The sequence below is a fragment of the Podarcis cretensis genome, assembly GCF_951804945.1.
Source record: "Podarcis cretensis genome assembly, chromosome: 13".
Taxonomy (NCBI): domain Eukaryota; kingdom Metazoa; phylum Chordata; class Lepidosauria; order Squamata; family Lacertidae; genus Podarcis; species Podarcis cretensis.
The window spans coordinates 49954915-49976473 of NC_137182.1; the positions used below are offsets into that span (position 1 = coordinate 49954915).

The 21559-nt window shown below is 47.0% G+C and overlaps 1 protein-coding gene and 1 long non-coding RNA gene across 2 annotated transcripts; both read left to right on the top strand.

Annotated features, from left to right (window-relative positions):
* The first annotated feature begins 1179 nt into the window (after positions 1 to 1179).
* LOC307201434 lies at positions 1180 to 2623 on the top strand. The gene is made up of 2 exons (XR_013832711.1): positions 1180 to 1311; positions 2177 to 2623. It is a non-coding gene; the product is annotated as an uncharacterized lncRNA (long non-coding RNA).
* Positions 2624 to 8091: 5468 nt separating this feature from the next.
* On the top strand, positions 8092 to 20120 carry OXA1L (OXA1L mitochondrial inner membrane insertase). Its single transcript, XM_079952022.1, has 10 exons — positions 8092 to 8220; positions 11187 to 11330; positions 11473 to 11662; positions 13477 to 13620; positions 13923 to 14008; positions 14395 to 14559; positions 16381 to 16485; positions 17013 to 17175; positions 18287 to 18367; positions 19893 to 20120. Exons 1-10 carry the CDS (start codon positions 8131 to 8133, stop codon positions 19994 to 19996), a joined length of 1272 nt encoding a protein of 423 aa, XP_079808148.1. The 5' UTR covers positions 8092 to 8130; the 3' UTR covers positions 19997 to 20120.
* Positions 20121 to 21559: the final 1439 nt, after the last annotated feature.

The following is a 21559-nucleotide window of genomic DNA, read 5'->3' on the forward strand; positions in this document are numbered from 1 at the left end:
TTATGAAAAGGGTCTCTACAGAGTAATTTTGTCTGAATCGGGTAAGGTGATTCTCACAAAATTTCTAGAGAGTGCTCCTGAACAGGAGAGAGTATGGTTTACACATTTCCCACAGGTGATGATGATGATTCTGATGATGATGATGTTGATTTTATTGAGTTCAGTAGTACTGATGATGACAGCGATAGCTCAGACAGCTCAGTTGTCACAGTCATTGAGAAGAAATCTCACACAATGACTAGACCCTCAGAAGAGGAGGATGAACCACTGATTAAGCTTAGTACTGGTTCTTCAGAGAGTTCAGAGGCTGAACCAGAAAGCAAGGGAGAGCAGCACCTCTTACGTAGGTCTGAGAGAGCAACGAAGGGTGTACCACCCAAGAGGTATTCAAAAGAGTTTGCCAACCTAGCTATTGCATGTGTTGCTGTTGTAAACGACCAAGGTCAAATTGAAGCTGTGTCTGAGTCAGAGACAAAGGCACAACAGAGAGTTGCTAACCAAGGTAATGCAGATGCACTCATTCCTTGGAAGTCACACAACCAGAGAGGTACATTGGTAAAACCAGTGGCGGGTAGTTCCAAGGGTGGAACTGAGACAACAGGGGAGTGTTATACATATAACAACTGTTTGTTTTCTTCTCTGGATGACGCTTTGCTCGCTGCACGCATTGATACTTTAGGGGGAGTATGTTATTCTAAAGCAGCAATGCAGCAGCAAGCAAAGGCTCTAGCAGCTCAGTCAGCTGCTTGTGGCTGGAAAGCCAAACAGGAAGTTTGTGACTGTTGCCATGGAAACAAAGGGGCAGTCCATTCTCCTTATTGAGCACAGGATGTGAGCTCAGTGTGTGTCATATGACCTGTACAGGATGTACATGGGTGGAGTTTGGTGTTTCTCTCTGTTTGTTGAAGAGAGCAGACATCTTTTACTGTATGACTGCTGAAGACAGGAATAAAAACATGTAGATACATTTCTGTCTGAGTCTGATTCCCCTCCCTGGGGATATGCAGGGAACAGGGAGGAGGAGAAGCAGTTGGTGTGTTTTTCTCACAGCCTGAGGAAAATCGCCGGAACGGACCTCGTGTGTTTTTCCTGCCGGGAGTCGCCGGAGGGAGGTCGAAAGAATTCAGCCGGTGCCTGGAGAGATAGGCACATACCTCTGACCGAGCCTGAATTCTAACACCAGCATCATAAGTGCAAGCACTGATAGCACAGCACACTTCAGCCTTAAACCACTAGACGATTCGGAGGAGGGCCTCTACGTCTGTCGAGTATCCCTCCCTGAGTCTGAAACAAAAGTCAATGAACCTGAAGGTAAAAATTCTCGACACACTTGGGACTTAGTTTTCCTTTGAAAAGCACGGTTTGGAAGCGGGATAATTGTTTCCTGGTTGCTTAAGATCCTCTCAGGGACTGACCATTTTAAGACTGCTTCCTCCTTAATTCAGAAATTTATTTCTGCTTTCCATTATGGCCTGTTGAGATAAGACTTTCCCCAACAGTTGCCATGATATCGGTGCTAGTATTGATGAAAGACACAACTTGAAATTGCAATCAGTCAGGTGGAGGTCTGAACAGTAATTCTCCTCTTATCTCTTATCAGTCCCTGAGTCCCAAACAAAAGTCAATGAACCTGAAGGTATAAACTCTCGACACAGTTGGGACTTAGTTTTCCTTTGAAAAGCATGGTTTGGGAGCAGGATGATTGTTTCCAGGAGCAACTGTGCAGAGATGGTATCATTGGATATGGCACGTTTTTAGCTATCCTTGGTTTCAAACCCAGCTATACACCAATACCTTCTCTGGGAAGGCTGGGATGCTTTTTGTGCTGGGCGCTTTCTTTATATATGTTGGGGAAAGGAGCTGTGTCAATATTCCTGGAATCTCCACTATCCCACCTTGTCCTCACCCAGCTCAAGGAAGCCCCATGCATGTGCCACAGATCTTCCTACTCAGGTCCACACACACAAGAACCTCAGTTAAATCTCCTTAGCTCCTTAAAGCTTTCATTAAGGATTTACACCCTCTATCTACAGATTTAAAATGTTTGTCAGAGAATCCAGCAGAAAATAATCAGCACTAAATGGTGTCATAAATGTTGTCCATCAATTATGTCTAAACTTAATAGCTGTTGCCTCTCCCTTTCTCTCATACTTTCCTCACCCCAAAACTTAAAAAGACAAAGGGAACGGTCTCCATGAGAACCTCTATCGCGCCAACAATAAAGAAAACAGCCTTCAGCGAGCACAGACAATCCTCACCGGCATGGTCATTGGGCTCAATGCAAGTGAAGTTTCTGTCCAGTGGGTGAAGAATGCCCTCCTTGAAGGTCACCATGTGAATCCCCAATTATTGAAGGGCAGCATCAAGGATTCCCTCTTGGCCCTCAGCCAGGTGGTAATCCCCTACTCTGACTGGAACATCGGCACTTCATACCCCTGTACGTTTACCCGCACAGCAGGCATCGTGGAGCCCACCCAGAGGCCTGAGGAGAAATCCCAGGGTGGAAAATGATGCACACCCCTTTCTCAACCTATCCCAGTTTTCCCTCCCCAGCCTTTCCCAGATTCAATAATATCCATGTAATTAGGTAGCCTAAGGCTGAATAAAAGTGAGCAAACTCGCAGATATCTCTTGATGTGATCACTTGATTGAGGTGGTGGGTGGGTTCTGGAAAGAAGTGGGGAACGGATTAATCTCCCTGCAAAATCGTGTTGAAGTTTGATTACTGTAGAAGTAAAGTGTGTTTAGCACATAACCATGAAGTTCACTAGAATGCATTTGGCTAGTCACTGTCTATCCACATAACCCACCTCACCAGGGTTGAGTTTGACCAAACTGCGGGAGGCAGTGGAAGACAGGAGTGCCTGGCGTGCTCTGTTCCATGGGGTCACGAAGAGTTGGACATGACTAAACAATAACAACAAATAGCTAATTCAGGGGCAACTGTGCAGAGGTTAGACTATAAGATACGGGAGGTTTTAAGCCAATATTGTTTTTCAAACCCAACCTTTGCAACAACTTGAACACACCAATACCAATTGTTGTCCATCAGAATTCTGAGTTCTGTATACAGTCATACCTCGGGTTAAATATGCTTCAGGTTGCATTCCACGGCAACCTGGAAGTAACGGAATGGGCTACTTCCAGGTTTTGCCACTCACGCATGCGCAGACACTCAAAATGACATCATGCGCAGTAGCAGCGAATCGCAACCCGTGCACGCGCAAACGTGGGTTGCGTTCTGCTCAGGATGTGAACGGGGCTCTGGAATGGATCCCGTTCGCATCCTGAGGTACCACTGTATATGTAGCCATCCCATGTAATCCTTAGAACAGCCACTGGAGTTTCATATTTGAATCTGGGTCACATTCCACCGGGCTCAAGTCCAATATCCTATGCTTCACAGTATCTTCCCTCCATACAACATGCTCATACTCAGCTCTCCTTTTAGTGTCTGGTGATGAAAAGAGCAAAGAGGCTTCTGTAACATTACTTAAGACTTTTGCTTTATCTATCTCTAGCACAGTTTCCCATCAACACCCACAAGCCTCTTGAGGGCCACCCTTTAGTCCAATGCCACAATCTGCTTCAGGCCACGACATAAATTCATTTGATAAATCATGGGCTAAATCAACTTCTATAATTTTGATTCAGGATAGCCTACTGCCATCAAAGCAAAATGAAACTACATCAAATATAAACAAACATCAAATATAAAAAAAAGTATCTGGGTAAAAGTTGTTATCAAAACCTAAACTAATACAAGGATCCGTCTGGTTCATATCTGAGGATACTAAAAGCAGCATTTGCTGTGAACACCATTCATTTAACTACCGGTAATCTATAAAAGGGGGTTAATTAATGAATTGAGATTAATTAATGAATTAAGTCAGGCCCATTCCATGTTTCTTTCTATATCATGGGTGTCTGATGCTGGTGTGGTTGCTCGAGAGTAAACAGGCAAGACTCTGACCTGTCTTTTCCAGGCTTTATTCTTGGTGCAAACTATTTACAGTGAAGAGCGTCGTAAATTCATGTCTGCCTCAATCGCTAGCAGAATCTGGGAGTGGTTGGTCTTTGTACCTCCCCCAGCATAAAAGTTGCGTCACCCCCAATGTTATGTACTGAGTTGAATAGGATTCAAAAGGCAGCAGTCTGATTGGTCCTAGAACAATAGGATTCAGAATGCAGCAGTATGATTGGTCCGCAGGAGCCACCCAATCCAGCTCCAGGTGGAAGTGAATCCGCAACCTAATTGGCCTACAGGAGAATCCCAGAATTAGCCAATCACGTGCGGCCCATTGTGTAAATAATGTATATTAAGCAGATATTTTGGGGAAACTTTCATTCCTCACTACTATGAGCTGAATAAAGAGCATGAAATCCACACTCGACTCGAGTATATATATATATATACTCGAGTATATTTCACCCAACCTTTTCCGCCCTTCCCTGCGCCGAAGCCTACTGCGCAGAATGGGCGCTGGCAGGGGCGTACTTCCCGCCTCTCCGGTTTGCTCAGGCTCGGTGTTGAGGCTCTTCCTAGCATCCACTGGTCCCTTCACCTCTTCTCCACTGGAGGTGGGGCTTTCCTCCTCACCGGAGGAAGAACTGCTTCGCAAGATTTTCAAATGCTCCCTATAACACAACTGCCCTTCCATCTCTCACCTCTGAGTTGATGGCAGTTCCCTGACAATGGGACATAAGCATATTGGTTCAAGATAGGAAACTGAGAGCAGAGGTGTACCCTTCTGATATGCAGGTGTGGCCTCTCTTTGAAGGACATCACACACAAAAATAGAAAAGTCTATTTTGTTCATTTTTCAAGAAGTTAAATTGTGCTACAGTGGGTAAGCTATAGCACACCTTCCAGTGTCCCTGGAACTAGCAAAAAAACCAGCAAAAAAGTGGAACTATTTGCCACAATTTTTTTCAGCAATTTAGCTGAGATGTCTGCGTAGCAGGGCGGTTGGACTAGATGACCCCTGGGTCCCTTCCAACTCCATCGTTCTATCATTCCATGAGTCTTCAATATAGAGAAAGAGAACTTAAGAAAATGGTGGCTGCTGGATCAGGCCCATCTGGTATAACAACATGTTCTCCTCGTGGCCAACCAAATGCCCCACAAGCACTACCTGAGTGCAACAGCCTGGCATGCAAATTAACATGGTTTGATTTTAAGACACTTGTAAAGGTAAAGGGACCCCTGACCGTTAGGTCCAGTCACGGACGACTCAGGGGTTGCGATGCTCGTCTTGCTTTATTGGCCGAGGGAGCCGACATACAGCTTCCTGGTCATGTGGCCAGCATGAAGAAGCAGCTTCTGGCGAACCAGAGCAGTGCACGGAAATGCCGTTTACCTTCCCGCTGGAGTGGTACCTATTTATCTACTTGCCCTTTGACGTGCTTTCGAACTGCTAGGTGGGCAGGAGCAGGGACCGAGCAACGGGAGCTCACCCCGTCGCAGGGATTCAAACCGCGGACCTTCCAATCAGCAAGCCCTAGGCTCAGTGGTTTAGACCACAGCACCACCTGCTTTTTAAGACACTTGTAGTAAATAGTTAAGTCCACATGAGGGCAGTAGGAGGCTTTTTACAGGTAGACTGACTTGTGCACACACATCCATACACACACAAGAGGGGGTGGAGTCAAGTTAAGGGTGGGAGATGGGATTGGGAGTTCACACATAAGAGTTAAAAAAAAATTAAAGGCTAATGTAATTATATTTAAAAATCAAAAGTTGTGGTAGTGATTCAAGTTAGAGTGTGAGATAAAGGAGAAGACAGAAAAGAAAAGGGAAAGAAAAAGAAAAGAGAGAAGAAGAAAGAGGAAAGTCCTTTTGAAAATTGGTGGGGGAATAAATTATTATTATTATTATTATTATTTGAATTTATATACCGCCCTATACCCAGAGGTCTCAGGGCAGTTGTCACAGAACAAAATCAAAATATAAAACCATAAAATATAAAATAAAAATAAAAACAACCCAATAACCCACCCTCCTATATGCATATAAATATACTGTTTAGTATTCTTGTTTGTTTGTTTGTTTGTTTGTTCAGAAAAGACAAGGGGAAAACCATAATAGTAAGTAAATAGGAAAAAGGGGGGAAGGAGGGGATGGAGAAGTAGATACTAAAAAAAAAAGCAAAAAAAAATTCAAAATGTTGAAGTTGTGAGATCTAAAAGATAAAATAGGGATGAAATGGGCAAAGAAAAAAGAAGTAAAGTAAAATAAGATTCTTTAATGAGAATTTTTAAAAAGATTAAGTGAATAAATGGGTAATAATAATAATAATAATAATGAAAAATGAGTAAGAAGTGAATAAAAAATGGATGCATAATGATTCATAATGTACGTATTAATATGAAAAAGGGGGGTTGTGTATATAACTAAAGAAGGAGGTGAGATTGTTTTTAAAGGGAACAAGAAAAGGGGGCAGCTTTAATTCTGCTGTGGGGGCCCCGGGACTTGGATGTCAGGTCCCTAAGTCTAAAAGAGGGGGTGTTTTTCTATGTCCATCTTTTCCCATCTCTGCAGAATGTGAACAGGACAACAAGGTTTTAGAAAACTGGATAAAAGTGTCAAGAGCAAAGGGGCTCCTCCAGACCTTGCTCTCTGCTGCCCTCCTGTGACCTTTCTGATGAATGCACCCGGTTCCTCAATGGAATTTGTTCCAGCTCAGCACTGCTGTTAACAAATAATGCTATTAGCAAATACAGTATGAGGTCTTTTCCAGTGCATCCATGTGAAATCATCATCGTACCTGGGATTACAGTGGGCAATAAATTGAGATGAGAATAATAATCATAATAACAACAGTGTGATTTTGTAAAACGTAAATTTAACATGAGGTTTTATTACATGTTTTTCTTTTGAAACTGCAGGTTTTATTTCTATTTTGATCAGTTTGACGTCAACTTGTTTTTAACTTTTTTATTGGTATTTGAATTGAATATTGTTTCGCGTAAACTGCTTAAATGTGTGCGCGCGTATTTAAATTAAGCGTTATAGAATTATTGTGAAAATGAAGTAAAATTAAACACGTGCTAAACTTGACCAAGCTCTATACCAATCAGCGAAGATAGTTGTTGTTTTTTTAAAAAAAAACTTTCTCCCAAAAGGGTTCTCTGCGATACATGACTGCCCAAAGTAAACATGGCCACACTTCCTCTTTTCTCGTGTTGCCCCAAACCAACATGGCCGCACTTCCTCTTTTCCCATACCGCCCATAACCAACATGGTCGCACTTCCTCTTTTCCCATACCGCCCATAACCAACATGGCCGCACTTCCTCTTTTCCCACACCGCCCATAACCAACATGGCCGCGCTTCCTCTTTTCCCAAACTGCCCATAACCAACATGGCCGCGCTTCCTCTTTTCCCACACCGCCCATAACCAACATGGCCGCACTTCCTCTTTTCCCATACCGCCCATAACCAACATGGTCGCACTTCCTCTTTTCCCATACCGCCCATAACCAACATGGCCGCACTTCCTCTTTTCCCACACCGCCCATAACCAACATGGCCGCGCTTCCTCTTTTCCCACATCGCCCATAACCAACATGGCCGCGCTTCCTCTTTTCCCACATCACCTATAACCAACATGGCCGCGCTTCCTCTTTTCCCACATCGCCCATAACCAACATGGCCGCGCTTCCTCTTTTCCCACATCGCCCATAGCCAACATGGCCGTGCTTCCTCTTTTCCCACATCGCCCATAACCAACATGGCCGCGCTTCCGCTTTTTCTATATTGCCCGGAACCAACATGGCCGCCTCTCTCCCACTGCTAAATTGAAGAACAGCATCGCTATTTTTAAACATGGCCCCAGCCCACTTTGCTCTAGTCCCCCCTTTTTTTAACATAGCCATGAAAAGAATCGACTGGCGCCTCCCTTTCAGCAGTTACATGCCTTTCCCCCCCACACACACCCCATCGCGCCTGCACCCGAAAGTCTCGAGAGGAGAGTTGCCCTCACTCAAGATGTCGACCCTTCACGTTAAGTCGAAGGGTTTTTGTTTGCCCTTAACAAAGATGGCAGTCTTGCGCGGGCGTCACGCGTCCAACCCCTCAGTCCTCGCGAGGGCTGGGCGTGACGCGACCGGGGGTGGGGCCGAGGAGCGATGGCGGCTTCCGCAGCGGCGCTCGGGAGAGCGTGGAGCCGGTCTGGGCTCCCGGGGAAGATGCCCCTGGCGGGGAGCCTCCGTAGGCAGGTGGGTGATGCAGGGAAGCGGGCGCTACGCCTATGCGGCGCTGCCCTGGCCTCGGGGTCATGACCTTGCGGGCCGGAACCCCAGGGACTAGCAGCTTGGTGCAGTTTCCTTGGAGGGGGAGCGTCCTGCGGCGCAGCTGTTGAAGAAACCCGGGAGACCTTTTCTTTTTTGGGGGGGGTGAGGCCTTCTTTGGGTCCCTGGATGTTGGTGGACTACAACTCCTATCACCCCTAGCGAGCACGACCAGTAGTCAGGGATGTTGGGAATTGTAGTCCCACAACCCGTGGGGACCCAAGGTTGAGAGAGAGGCGGGTGTGAAGTCCAGCTGGGGTTAAAGAGTCTTTGGCTGCTAGGAGGACAAAGTCAAAAGCCTTTGGGGCAGCTTGGAGAGATCTCAGTGAATATACTCACATCAGCTTAACATCAATCTTTAAATGGCTGTGACTGAAACTACTCCCCCGTGGTATAGCTCCACTGATCCTTTGCGACCAGTTCCAGTCAGGCTGGCAGACAGCAGTCCTGAACACTCTTCAGAAACTGGGTTTTGCCAATCAAGCCCTTCTAAGTCTGGGCTTAAGGTGCCCCGACTACAAAATTGTAGTAATCAAGAGACATATAGCTGCACCGGCAGCATATCTCTTTTTTCTTGCATCCAGAAATGCAAGAAGGGCTTTTACACTTGCCAGAAGCTCGGCTCTGCCCTTGCCAGTCTTGGAAAGATCCTTTTAAAAAGTCCCATTCGTTGTTGTTGTTTAGTCGTTTAGTCGTGTCCGACTCTTCATGACCCCCTGGACCAGAGCACGCCAGGCACTCCTGTCTTCCGCTGCCTCCCGCAGTTTGGTCAAACTCATGCTGGTAGCTTCGAGAACACTGTCCAGCCATCTTCTCCTCTGTCATCCCCTTCCCCTTGTGCCCTCAATCTTTCCCAACTTCAGGGTCTTTTCCAGGGAGTCTTCTCTTCCCGTGAGGTTGCCAAAGTATTGGAGCCTCAGCTTCAGGATCTGTCCTTCCAGTGAGCACTCAGGGCTGATTTCCTTCAGAATGGGTAGGTTTGATCTTCTTGCAGTCCATGGGACTCTCAAGAGTCTCCTCCAGCACCAGAATTCAAAAGCATCAATTCTTCGGCGATCAGCCTTCTTTATGGTCCAGCTCACACTTCCATACATCACTACTGGGAAAACCATAGCTTTAACTATACAGACCTTTGTTGGCAAGGTGATGTCTCTGCTTTTTAAGATGCTATCTAGGTTTCTCATTGCTTTTCTCCCAAGAAGCAGTAAAATCTTTCACTGCCTCCATTTCTTCCCCTTCTATTGCCAGGAGGAGATGGGCCCAGTAGCCATGATCTTCGTTTTTTTTGATAAAACAAAATAAAGAAAAATCCTTCCAGTAGCACCTTAAAGACCAACTTTTTTTTGATGTTGAGCTTCAGTCCATATTTTGCAATCTCCTATTTCACCCTCATTAAAAGGTTATTTAATTCCTCCTCACTTTCTGCCATCAAGGTTGTGCCATCTGCATATCTGAGGTTGTTTATATTTCTTCCAACAATCTTAATTCCTGCTTGGGATTCATCTAGCCCAGCCTTTCGCATGATGAATTCTGCATATGTTAAATAAGCAGGGAGACAATATACAGCCTATGCCCAGAGAATTTGCACCTGCCCATTGGGGGATATAGGAAGCTCCGAACACATATTTTTTAGATGTCCCTTTTAGGATGTGGTAGAAACCATTGACCCCCTGATGGTGAGGCTTGCTGACCTCCCAGTAAAGCAAAAATTTGATCTTCCTCTGTTAGTTAAAGATCACAAGACGACCCGGATGGTCGCCAGATCCTGCGCACAGATCTGTAGGCACAGACCACCCCCCCCCGATTCAAACTAGTTTGTTAAGAACATTCCCAAACTCTGATCCACAGGCGACTCTGGGTCATTTCTCTATGGTAGTCTGTCTTAAAATTTTTATGTGTTTATATGCCTACCGCATTTTTAAACTTAAAATCCATTGTTGTGTATTGTTTTAAATGTTTGTTTTGCTTTTGGGATTGTAGTTCCATTTGTGTTTCACGAGCTTGTCTCCAACCGTAATAATAAATTCTATTCTATTCTACTAACAGTCTGAACAATTGATGTATTTAATAAAAATTTGCCATATGATATAAAGGCGGGGGGTAATTCAAATAAGTCAGAGCTTCCTTAGTAGATGTATGTGAAACATGTGAAAATGGCATGGATTATGTGGCGCTATATTGATGGAGGGGTTTTGTGCAACCCCTTCTTTACTCCTTTTTATCTCATTTTATATGTTTGTATTCCTTCTATGAAGCGCAAGACGCGCTAGTCTCAAAGCAGTTTACAAATGTACAACTGTGCTATAAAATATACAAAAGTTAAAATGCTTGGGGGAGGAATTAAAAGTGCTTCAACTTCGTAAGCACCTGGGTAGGTCTATCTATATTATGTATATTATTTACATCTGCTGTCCATCAAAATATGATTCACCCTTTCTGCCCTATTGTGTATTATTGCTTTCGGAACTATGTCCAGAATTAATAGATTATTAATATATGTATATAAATATACATATTAAATGCACACAGTGACATACTTGCTTCTCCCATGTTCCCCAGTTTATTCTCAACAACCCTGTGAAGTAGGTTAGAATGAGAGACTGGTTGCCCAAAGTTGCCCCACCCTCCACCCAACCCAAAATAATTTTTTAACTTCGAACTATGATTACATCCTGCTCCCTAAAACTTACAAAAGAGAGAAAATGGTTTTACAACTGAATTTTGATTCCCTGTAAATTTAAAGTGGTTCCCCCACAAAAAAAAAACGGAATCAGACAGCGTTGATAACAAATCTGAGGAATTTGTTCTGCACACGTTCCTGTATATCACAGAAGTAGTCATCTTCCTAGCAAGTGCAATTGTCAGGATGCTGATTCTCAAAACTTGCCTTCCAGATCCACAGAACGTCCGTCCCATTCGCGTTGCTCAGAGTTAAATCTCCTTTTGCCCCTCACCCGCGTCCTCAAAACGGCTGCCATGTTCTCCTGTTCAGGCCAACAAACAGATGTCAAAGCACAGCAGCTGCTGCTGGCACACAGGTAAGAGCAGCATGGCTGTGAAATTTGGAAGGTGACGGTGGAGGGTTGCAGATGAAGGTAGCGAAGAGAACCTAGCAGTTGGGGGCTGAGAGCGTTCAGATTAATCAGTGCTAACTTACTTTCCTGCCTCTTCCTTCTTCAGGTTCTTCAGCCTGTATCCTCCCCGCCACTAGAGGGCGCTCTCTCTGCAGGGGACCTTGCCCAAGCTGTCCAAGAGCAGAGTTTTGCAGAGCTGGGCCTGGGCTCCCACACCCCAGTGGGTCTGATCCAGAGCTTCTTGGAGTCCCTCCACGTGGATATAGGGCTGCCATGGTGGGGAGCCATCGTGGCAGGTGAAAGGGTCTGCTGTATTTGGGAAGTGGGTGGAGATTTAGATGTACCTTTGGGCTGGCAGAGAGCGTCATCAGAGTGGGCACTTTGGCTCCGTGGCTTGGGGCATGCTGCTGCCAGCTTGGCAGTAGAGTCTGAGCTTAGCACTTGGCGGGTTACGTGCTCTTGCCAAAAATTGTGCACAGCCCAGAGAGAGACGTGAGGTGATACGCACACCCCAAATACAAACTTTGTACCTCAAGCTCAGTTCCCTAACCTAGAGCATCCCTTGTTAAAACAACGAGGTCACTGGTGCTGATGAGAGAGAAGCATCTCTGCCAAAGATCCTGGGGGGCTGCTTCAGCCAGAGCAAGCGTTACAGTGGGACCTTGGTTCCCAAACGTAATCCGTTCTGGGAGTCCGTTCAACTCCCAAAAGAGTTCTGGAACCAAGGCAGAGCTTCCTGCAGTCAATTGGAAGCCACGCTGGATGTTCAGCTTCCAAAGAACATTAAAAAAACAGAACAATCACTTCCAGTTTTTGATCGTTCGGGAGTGTAATGGTTCTAGGGGTTGCTCGTGCGTAAGTTGTCGCCACTCCTGGCTAGGTTACCTGGTTGAACCCTTTATGTCTGGACAGCCTCTCACCTGTGGCTGTCTCAGTCGCTGGCAGAATCCGTCAGTGGGTGTTTCTTGAACTTCTTCCAGCACAGAAGTTCTTTGACGCCAAGTCTCCTCCTACTCTCCCTGCGCGGAAGTCTTCTGCGCAGGGAGGGTGTGGAAAGCGGAGTACCCGTGCTCTCCCCGCTGGTCTCCGGCGAGGAGTCCTGGAGCCTCCTCTCCGATTCCCTCATCTGCCCCCCTTCTCCACTGGTGTTACGCTGATTTCCTTCCCCAGCAGATGGGCTGCCTCTCTCCCTACTGGGACCCTCTCCAGCATCCCTCTGGAGCCTTTCCTCCGCCTCTGGCTCCGATGGCAGTTCCCTGACAGGGAGTCAGAACGTTCTGGCTCCCAAGGTATTCACAAGCCGAGGTTCCACCGTATTGGGCTGGATAGACAAATAGCCGGATGCAGTGCTAAGCCAGTATCCTTGGCTCTTTCACCGCTGTAACTCGGCCCCACGGAGAAGGAACACAGCATGAAAGGTACAACCTGTTCTCTGAGATGGAGACCGCAGCTGAACTTTGGGCACTGGGGCCAAATTCAGCTTTCCAGACTTCTCTCTGCACCCCTCAGGACTCCTCCCCAAAGCCAGCACACCCTCACCTGCCCTGCTTCACATTTTCTCTCATTCTTTGGCTCGACTGGAATGTGTCCTCTAGCTTGCTTGGAGAGATGTCACGTAGAAAACTTCTGGGTTTCATAAGACAGGCTAGTAACCTAATGATCACCACTGCAGTGGACGCTCGGGTGGCAAATGTGATCCATGTGGGATGCATGTTCGCAAACTGCAGCAGCGCATCTGCGCACGCATGGGTTGTGATTCGGCGCTCATGCGCAAAGCCTGATTTAGCGCTTCTGCACATGCGCGACCCCCGAAACCCAGAAGTAACCCGTTCTGGTACTTCCGTGTTTCGACGGGTCCATAACCCGAAAAATCACAACCTGAAGCATCTCTACCCCAAGGTATGACTGTACTGGCTTCTGGGCAAATGATGCCTTCAGCCTCTGCAGGAGAAGTTCGCCCGCCTACCCTTTTTGCACAAGCCTCCAAACAGAAGTACCCAGGTGCATTCTGGGTAAGGTAGTGATTTCTGGCATTGCATTGTGGGTAACGTCGCAGCCATTGCACTTGAGAGTAACGGGTGTCCTCCTCTCTCCCCACCAAACTCCTCAGGGACAATTGTGGCCCGTTGCGTGGTTTTCCCGCTCATCGTGAAGGGCCAGAGGGAGGCAGTGAAGCTCAACAACCACATGCCGCAGATTTCAGAGCTGACCACCCGCATGAACGAGGCCAAGCGCTCGGGGAACAAATTTGAATGTGAGTTGGCCGGCGTATGAGGCAAAGTGCAGGGTTCTGAGGAAAAGGGGCACAGCTGGGGCTGCAAACAATCCAAATTGGAAGGGACCACATTGAATGAATCGAGGAGGTGGTGCTTGGGGTGATAGGAGGAGACAGGGCTGGGGAGGCAAGAGAGGGGAGCTCTCAAGGAATAGGGTTGCCCACATTATGTCAGCAGGTGAGACCTGATCTGTAGGGGATGGCAAGGGGCTTGTAGAAGGAGATTGTGGGCAATAATCTCCTTTGCCTTCCCCGCAAATCATTCAGCTTTTCTCCCACAGTTGCCAAAGCTTATACGGACCTGAACCTCTACCAGAAAACCCATGATGTCAACCCGCTACGAGGATTTCTTGTTCCCTTGGTCCAAGTGAGTCTGCCACACTGCTAGGCCGGCTTGTTTTTGTTCTATTTTTACGAACTTACATCCTGCCCTTTGTCTGCAGACTTCAGGGCAAGCCACAGCAATTAATGCAAGCTCCCAGATATGAAAGTCAGTTGAAAGAAGCTTCCCACCCCGAATTTCACATCTGTTTTGTTCGTTTATTTATCACTCACTGTATTTGTTTGCCACTTTTTACACCGGGCTGCCCTGAAGCAATTCGTGCGATGCAAATAGAAATTACGGGGGTGGGGGGAACCATGAATTGTCAATAAATATAAATATTTAAATTGTGTGTGTGGTATATGAATATTACTCCCAGTTCTGCCTCCTCCCCTTCTCACACTCATCCTCTCTCCCTTTCTCTCTCTCAGGCACCCATTTTCATCTCGTTCTTCATTGCCCTGCGCAAAATGGCGGAGCTCCCTGTGCCCAGCCTTCAAACTGGGGGTCTGTGGTGGTTCTCAGATCTCACGGCTGCCGATCCCTACTATGTCTTGCCCCTGACAGTGACCGTCACCATGTGGGCCATCTTGGAAGTAAGTCTTTGGGTCCCTCCAGAGTTCCTTTTGTTACTGCATTCATGGATACAATGGAATTTGACTAGAGGCAGCTGCCTGCCCACATGTAACATCACATTGCTGTCAGATTTGCCTCACGTGGCCAATCTGGGTTAAGAATCTGGCCTATGGAGCGGATAAGAGGAAGTAAGTTAGGGAGACCCTTCTTCTCCCTCTCCATAATGCTTGAATTCATGGGCATACAACAAAGCTGAACATTTGAACCTCTAATTCTGGAAGCCTTCCTAAGAGAGCTGCTCCAGTGGAAGAACTGTGAGGAAGAACTGTTCCTCATCAGGCAATGGCTTTTCCACCTGCCTTGCCCCACCCAGCCTTTCCCAGACTATGACTTTGAGAACAGCAGCAGCAGTAGCTGGGAAGAGAGGAGTTCAGGGATATTTATTTTTTTTTAAAAAAAAAAGCTTTATAAGTTGTGCTTCCTTGTTTCTCAGTTTGATCCTTTTGTATGTTTTGAGGTATTTTATGTTTTGTGATTTGCTGTTATTTTTATTGATTATAGATTGGTAATTCTTTATTGTGGCTGAACTGTTTAATTATTATTTGCTGATGTTTAATTCTGCTGTTTACTATTAGGTTCTGATGGGATTGTTGAATGTTGCTTTGTTTAATATAAGTGGTTTATTTTAAAGTTATCGTGACTTTTATATTGGATCAGATTGCTACTGTTACTGTTTGATGTTTATTATGTTTTTATGTCTTGGAAGCCACCCACAGTGGCTTGGGCAACCCAGTCAGATTATTATTATTATTATTGTTATTATTAAACAAAGGAAAGTGTTTTTTCCCACACAGTGCATGGTTAGGCATTGGATCCTGCAAGAGGCAATGACAGGGGGATTAAGAGAGGTTTGTGGAGAACAAACCTCTCTGTGGGTACTAGCCCCTATTCTGTGGGGGCAGAAGGTGTGGGGAAGGCAACTGAATTAGTGGACTAATGAAGAAATTTGAGGTGTCTGCATATCACAGAACAAATAGGAAATAAAGAGACCAGAGGCCTCATGAGCTCTGAAACAGTGCTTAAGACAGGACCAGATGTGTGAATTGGTTTGGTGCCCCTAATATTATGGGTCTGTATTAGACAGGGGTAGCGACAAAGACCATTTTCAGTTGTTTACAAGATAGTAACCACAATGAGGGCCCTGCTGGCATCACCACCCAGAGAGGACAACCACAGCTGTTGCCAGCTTCCCAGAAAAGTTAGCCAGCATATTATTTTTATTACTCCTTAGCTTATAGTCTGCTCCTTCATGCAAGAACCTGTGGGGAAACGGCTTGCCGATGTAAACTGTGTTATTTTTACTGTTGTTAGCCACTCTGAGCCTGGCTTCGGCTGGGGAGGGCAGTATATAAATAAAAATTATTATTATTATTATTATTATTATTATTATTATTATTATTCCTGACACTAGTGTGAGAAGAGAATAGATCAGTGTTTTCTGGTCTGTCCCTAAAGCTCCAAAATTGTCCCACCCAAAGGAGATCGTAAGGAGAAAGCTGAACGTTCGGAATTTGCTGTATCCCAAAATAAATTGGGGGGGGTGGGGCCTAGATAACAGGGCTGCAGTCAACCTCCTAAAGCCAGTTGTTGGCTGGATGGGATCCACTGCCAAGGGCGCGAGGCTATGGCTACCTCTGGATCCTGCCCATCGCTAGAAATTTTCCCCACCCCCACAATTTCAAAATTCCTGCTTGGCAGAAAACCTCATGTAGGAGAGGACAACGCAGTGAAAAATGGGGGAAATGTCACAGGAGTGTTAAAAGTGCCCACCTTCTCTGCAGCTAGGAGCAGAATCCGGAGTGTCGAACCCGAACCTCCACCTTATGAAAACCGTTTTCCGGGTGATGCCGCTCGCTATCCTGCCTCTCACGATCTCCTTCCCGACGGTGAGGTGCCGCCCGCACACAGATTGCGATTGCTTTTTACGTATTTCCTACGAAACATATCGAGGCCAGTTCTGACTTGCCCTGCACAAACCCATGTTCCTTTGTCTCAGCCTTGGCTCCCGTTCGATTCAGAAACCTGCAATTTAGCCTACACAGTCCAAAAGAAACATAAAAGTGTAAATAAAGCTTCCATTTCGTGGGCTCAGCTGGATCTGTTCCTCTGCGGCCGCTGCAGGGAGTATTCTGCCCTCCAGTTGTTGCCGAACTACAACTCCCATCATTCTTTGCCACCGGCTATGTTTGCTTGGGCAGAGGGGAGCTGTGGGCAAGAACAAAGGGGGCTTTCCTGAACTTTTATCACCGGGAGGGGAACCCAAAACGCCTTTTCCTGTGGGGCTGCTGTTCCCACTTCCTCCCCGCTGACCCCCAATTCTCCAGTCCCTCTCATGCCACAGGGCAGCTGTCCTGCTGCAACTGGGTGGGCCAAGGAAAGGCGGTTTTGATGCTCTCTCTTTCCCTCCCTGCAGGCCATTTTCACCTACTGGCTGACATCCAACCTCTTCTCGCTGGTGCAAGTGGCCTTTCTGCGGTTGCCCGCAGTTCGCACCCGGCTTGGCATCCCCGAGCGGGTGCAACACGACCCCAGCCTCCTGCCTGCTCAGGGAGGCTTCATAAAGAACTTCAGGAAAGGTGATTAAGGCAGCACGTTGTTTGAGATGCAGTAAGGATAGTGGTGTTTTTTAAAATGCACATTTTTACAATGTCCTACAGTTATTAGGTTTGGGGAGAAAGGAGCAGGTTATGTCAATATGACTGCTGGAAAAAATAAAAATTTCAGAGGAAAATGTTTTTTTGAACTACATACGGAGTTTGAAAACTGTGAAACATAAATGGTAGTAGGTTAGAAATAAACATATATGTATTTGGATGATAATAATACCTATACAGTCGTACCTTGCTTTTCAAACAGCCTAGTTCTTGAACATTTTGGCTCCCAAACGCTGCAAACCCGAAATGACTGTTTCGGTTTGAAAACTATTTTTGGAAGGCAAACGTCTGACAGGGCTTCCGCAGCTTCCAATTGGCTGCAGGAGCTTCCTGCAGCCAATCAGAAGCTGTGCTTTGGCTTCCGAACATTTTGGAAGTCGAATGGATTTCTGGAACGGAGTCCATTTGACTTCCAAGGCACGACTGTATACTAGAAAAGGTAAAGACTGTATACTATATAAGGTAAAGGTAGAGGGACCCCTGACCATTAGGTCCAGTTGTGACAGACTCTGGGGTTGCGGCGCTCATCTTGCTTTATTGGCCGAGGGAGCCGGCGTACAGCTTCCGGGTCATGTGGCCAGCATGACTAAGCCGCTTCTGCCGAACCTAGAGCAGTGCAAGGAAACACCGTTTACCTTCCTGCCGGAGTGGTATCTGTTTATCTACTTGCACTTCATGCTTTCAAACGGCTAGGTTGGCAGGAGCAGAGACCGAGCAACGGGAGCTCACCCCGTCGCGGGGATTCGAACCGCCGACCTTCTGATTGGCAAGTCCTAGGCTCTGTGGTTTAACCCACAGCGCCACCTCATCCCTTAGATAAGTATATAGAGAACTATAATTGATAGCTCTTGCAATGATGTAGTATACCCTTTTTTCCACTTTTTATTTTCACTTAAAAACAGAAAAAGAAAAAGAAAGCTGACTTGGGAGGAGAATGCGAGGGAGCGAGGGAGGGGATAAGGGCTTCTCAAAGGCCTCCAGCTACTACGGGGTTAACTCACTTGCATCTCCACATGCCCCCCCCCTTTTCCAGGCTGGAAAAATGCACAGATGGCTCAGCAGCTGGAAGAGAGGGAGCGGCGCATCAAAAACCACCTGAATTTGGCAGCTAAGGGTAAGCCTCGTGCACCCTCTTGCCCTCACTTGTTGCCATCCGCAGCCGCCAGGCCTGTGTGCGATACTTTTCCTGCAGGGAGGAGGGGATCCTGGGATGGGTTGTTCCTTCCACTTGCTTTGCAATGTGCAAATCAGAGATCACCACCTTTCCCAGTTCTCTGCTGTCATCTCATCGCTTGAGAAGAGGCAGTTACCTCAGGGCAGCTTTCCTGGCCCTTTCTGCAGGTCCTCAACTGTTTCGATACGTCTCCTATTAATAAGTTAGTGGTTCTTCACCTTCATGTAATCGACATTTATTTCACTCGGGCCTCTGCAGTTGTGTTAGCAACTGGGAAGGTCGGCCTCCCACACGAGGAAGCGACATATAATTTGAATATTGACCTGCCAAGTGGAGCAAGTGGAGGGACAGACCGTTCCAGGATCGCCCCCCCCCCATTCCCTGCAGAAAATGGGCCTTCGCGGCAGGTCCAGGGTAACATTCTGTGTGCTGCTAGCATGGGCATCCGCAAGAATATTTCCTGGGGCGAGGGGCACATTCTCCCAGTGGGAAAATAAAAACACTGAAAGGGGGGGTGGAAGTAATCCAATCTATAACTAAAATAATGAGGAAAGTGTCTGTACATTTTGTCTGAGGTTGTATCAATGCTAGAAGCTCAGAAAGAAAAGAAAAAAAGAAAGGAAAGGAAAGGAAAAAGAAATCTGGTGTGCTAAGAACCTCTTTTTTGCCATCAGAATACATTTTACAAATTACACGTGGGCTTTCTGATCCTACATAATGTAATTCTGGCCCCCACATCTTAAAAACATGGTACTGTGGGGCAGGGAGCGTACAGAAAGGGCAGCCGAAATCATTTGGGGGGAGTGGGACTGGCTGCTTCATCTGAACCACCCCCTCTTAGAAAAGCCTGCGGTATTTGTGGCTTTTCAGCTGAGCAAAATGGCAACAAGATATGAGCAAGGAGGCGTGATCAAGGTTTGCGGAATTATGGGTTGGGGAGAGCAAGTTTCTCTCTCACACAGTAATAGAAACTCCGGATAGACCAGTGAAACTGACTTTGTAGTAGCTTCAGGACAGGCAGAAGAACTTGTAGCGCATGATTAACTTATGGAACTCACTGCCACAAGATGCATTGTGGGCCAGTAGCTAAGACAAGGGCTGGGGTATCTGTGCCCCACCAAGTCAGAGTGGGCTCCCAGCTCCCCTCATTCCATGCTGTCAGTCGTTCTGGCTTGGGATGGTAGGACTTCAGATTGCCCACCGCTTTGGTCCATCCTTCGGGTTCAGACTCAGGATACCACTGTATCCCGTTAGGGAACATGAGCAGGGAGGGGCAATCGCCTTCAGACCCTATTTGTGGGACTCCCAGATGTGTGAGTGGGCTGGGTAGACAGTTCTGATTATTCAGCCCGGCTCTGCTTGTGTTTATCCTGTTCTCGACGCAGTTCCCGGGTGGGGACTGACAAGTCTCCTTGCCCGCTTTGCGGAAACAAACTAACGAAATGTGGGCTTCTCTTCCACTCAGGGCCGCTGCGCCAGACCTTTTCCCACAATCCTTTGGAGCAGCACCAGCCGGGTCCTGCGAAGCCGACGCCACAAAAGAGACCCTGGGAGGACACGTTAGGCTGAGCGGCGAGCAACACCAAACCAAAAGACTTTGTACAGGGAAAAGAGCCTCCTTCCCCTTCCCGCCTCCCCACTCCTCTGTTTTCTGAGACTAGGTAATAAAAGGATGTGGAACTTCCTCCTCCCACGTTTGGTGCTTCCCAGATTTTTCTCCCCGACTCAAGCTCACTTTTTCTCCCGCAAAGTTTCCACACGGGAATGTAGACAAACAGAACCTGCAGGAGTTATAAGCCTCTGAATTTGGGGTGGAGGAACCCTCCAGATGATGTTAAACTCCTCCCGGGTTAAAGGTCAGGAATGATGGGAGTTGTAGTTTCAAAACATCAGGTGGGACATGGGTTCCCTATCCTTTTTCTAGATACTGGAAGTGTGGGCTGCGAGAACAGAGCCCAACACAGGAGGGGGCTGTTGCCTTATTTGCCTCATTTCTTGGCTCCCTGGCAAGATCCAAGCAATCCTCAATGAGATGCAGGATTAGTACGACAGACTCCTTGGTCTGATCCAGCTAGGGGTCTTCTCTTGTAGTCCTGGCATGCCAGATCCCTGCCCTCACTTTCAGAGGGATTAAAGCAAACCTTCAGTATTTCAAAACCAACTTAGGCCATGAGCCTGGGGCAATAATATAAAGAGCCCCGCATTGAGTGAAAGATTCCTGCGTGGCAGGGGGTTGGACTAGATCAGGCATAGGCAACCTTGGCCCCCCAAATGTTTTGGGACTACAATACCCATCATCCCTGACCAGGACTAGTGTCCTGTTGTCTTGGATCATGGGGAGCTGTAGTCCCAAAACATCTGGCGGGCGGAGATTGCCTAATGCCTGGACTGGATGACCCTCATGGTTCCTTCCAACTCTATGATTTTTGAGGTTCAGAAAAGAGCAACCGAAATCATCGAGGAGAAGGAGCACTTGGTTTACAGAAAAGGTGAGAGGTGACCGAGAAAAAGTTTTCTCCCTCTCTCATATAACACTAGACTCTCGTGGAAACCCAGTGGAGCGGAATGTCAGAAGGTTCAGATAAAATTCTCCTTCACACAGTGGATAGTCAAACTATGGAACTCACTGCCACAGGAGGCAGTGATGGTTTTTAAAAGTGTATTAGGCGAGGATAAGGCGATCTGTGGCTGCTTGCTGCCTCCGCAGTTGCGGGCAGCGCTGCTTCTGAATGCCAATTGTTGGAAAGAGGAACAGAGAGTGCTCTTGCCCTCAGGTCCCAAAGCCACCTGGTTGGATGCTGCATTTGATAGGCCGTGGGCCTGATCCACCAGGCTCGTCTTCTGTACATTCTGAATATACTTACATTCCAGTGGACTCTAGGAGGAATCGGTTTGTCAGGCTGTGGAAAAGGGATCACTGAGTAGGAAACGAAAGCAAGGAGGGGAGGGACTCGAGGAAGGAGGCGGTAAAACCTAAGCGTGGAGAGGAAGGAGCAGAGCTCAGAGCTAGAGCATGCGGGAGGTCGCAAGTTCAATCCCCAGGGAGAGAATTCTGCCAGGCCACTGCCGGTCAGCAGAGGCAGGCCTGAGCTGGGTGAGCCATTGGTCTAAGGTGGTGTCTTAAGATTGCCA

What these genes read in the sequence shown, in the direction of transcription:
- OXA1L (XM_079952022.1), top strand. Translation starts at nt 8,131, where the DNA reads ATGGCGGCTTCCGCAGCGGCGCTCGGGAGAGCGTGGAGCCGGTCTGGG. An exon ending in CGGGGAGCCTCCGTAGGCAG is followed by an intron (nt 8,221 to 11,186) that starts GTGGGTGATGCA and finishes CTTGCCTTCCAG; the next exon opens with ATCCACAGAACGTCCGTCCC. An exon ending in CCTGAATTTGGCAGCTAAGG is followed by an intron (nt 18,368 to 19,892) that starts GTAAGCCTCGTG and finishes TCTTCCACTCAG; the next exon opens with GGCCGCTGCGCCAGACCTTT.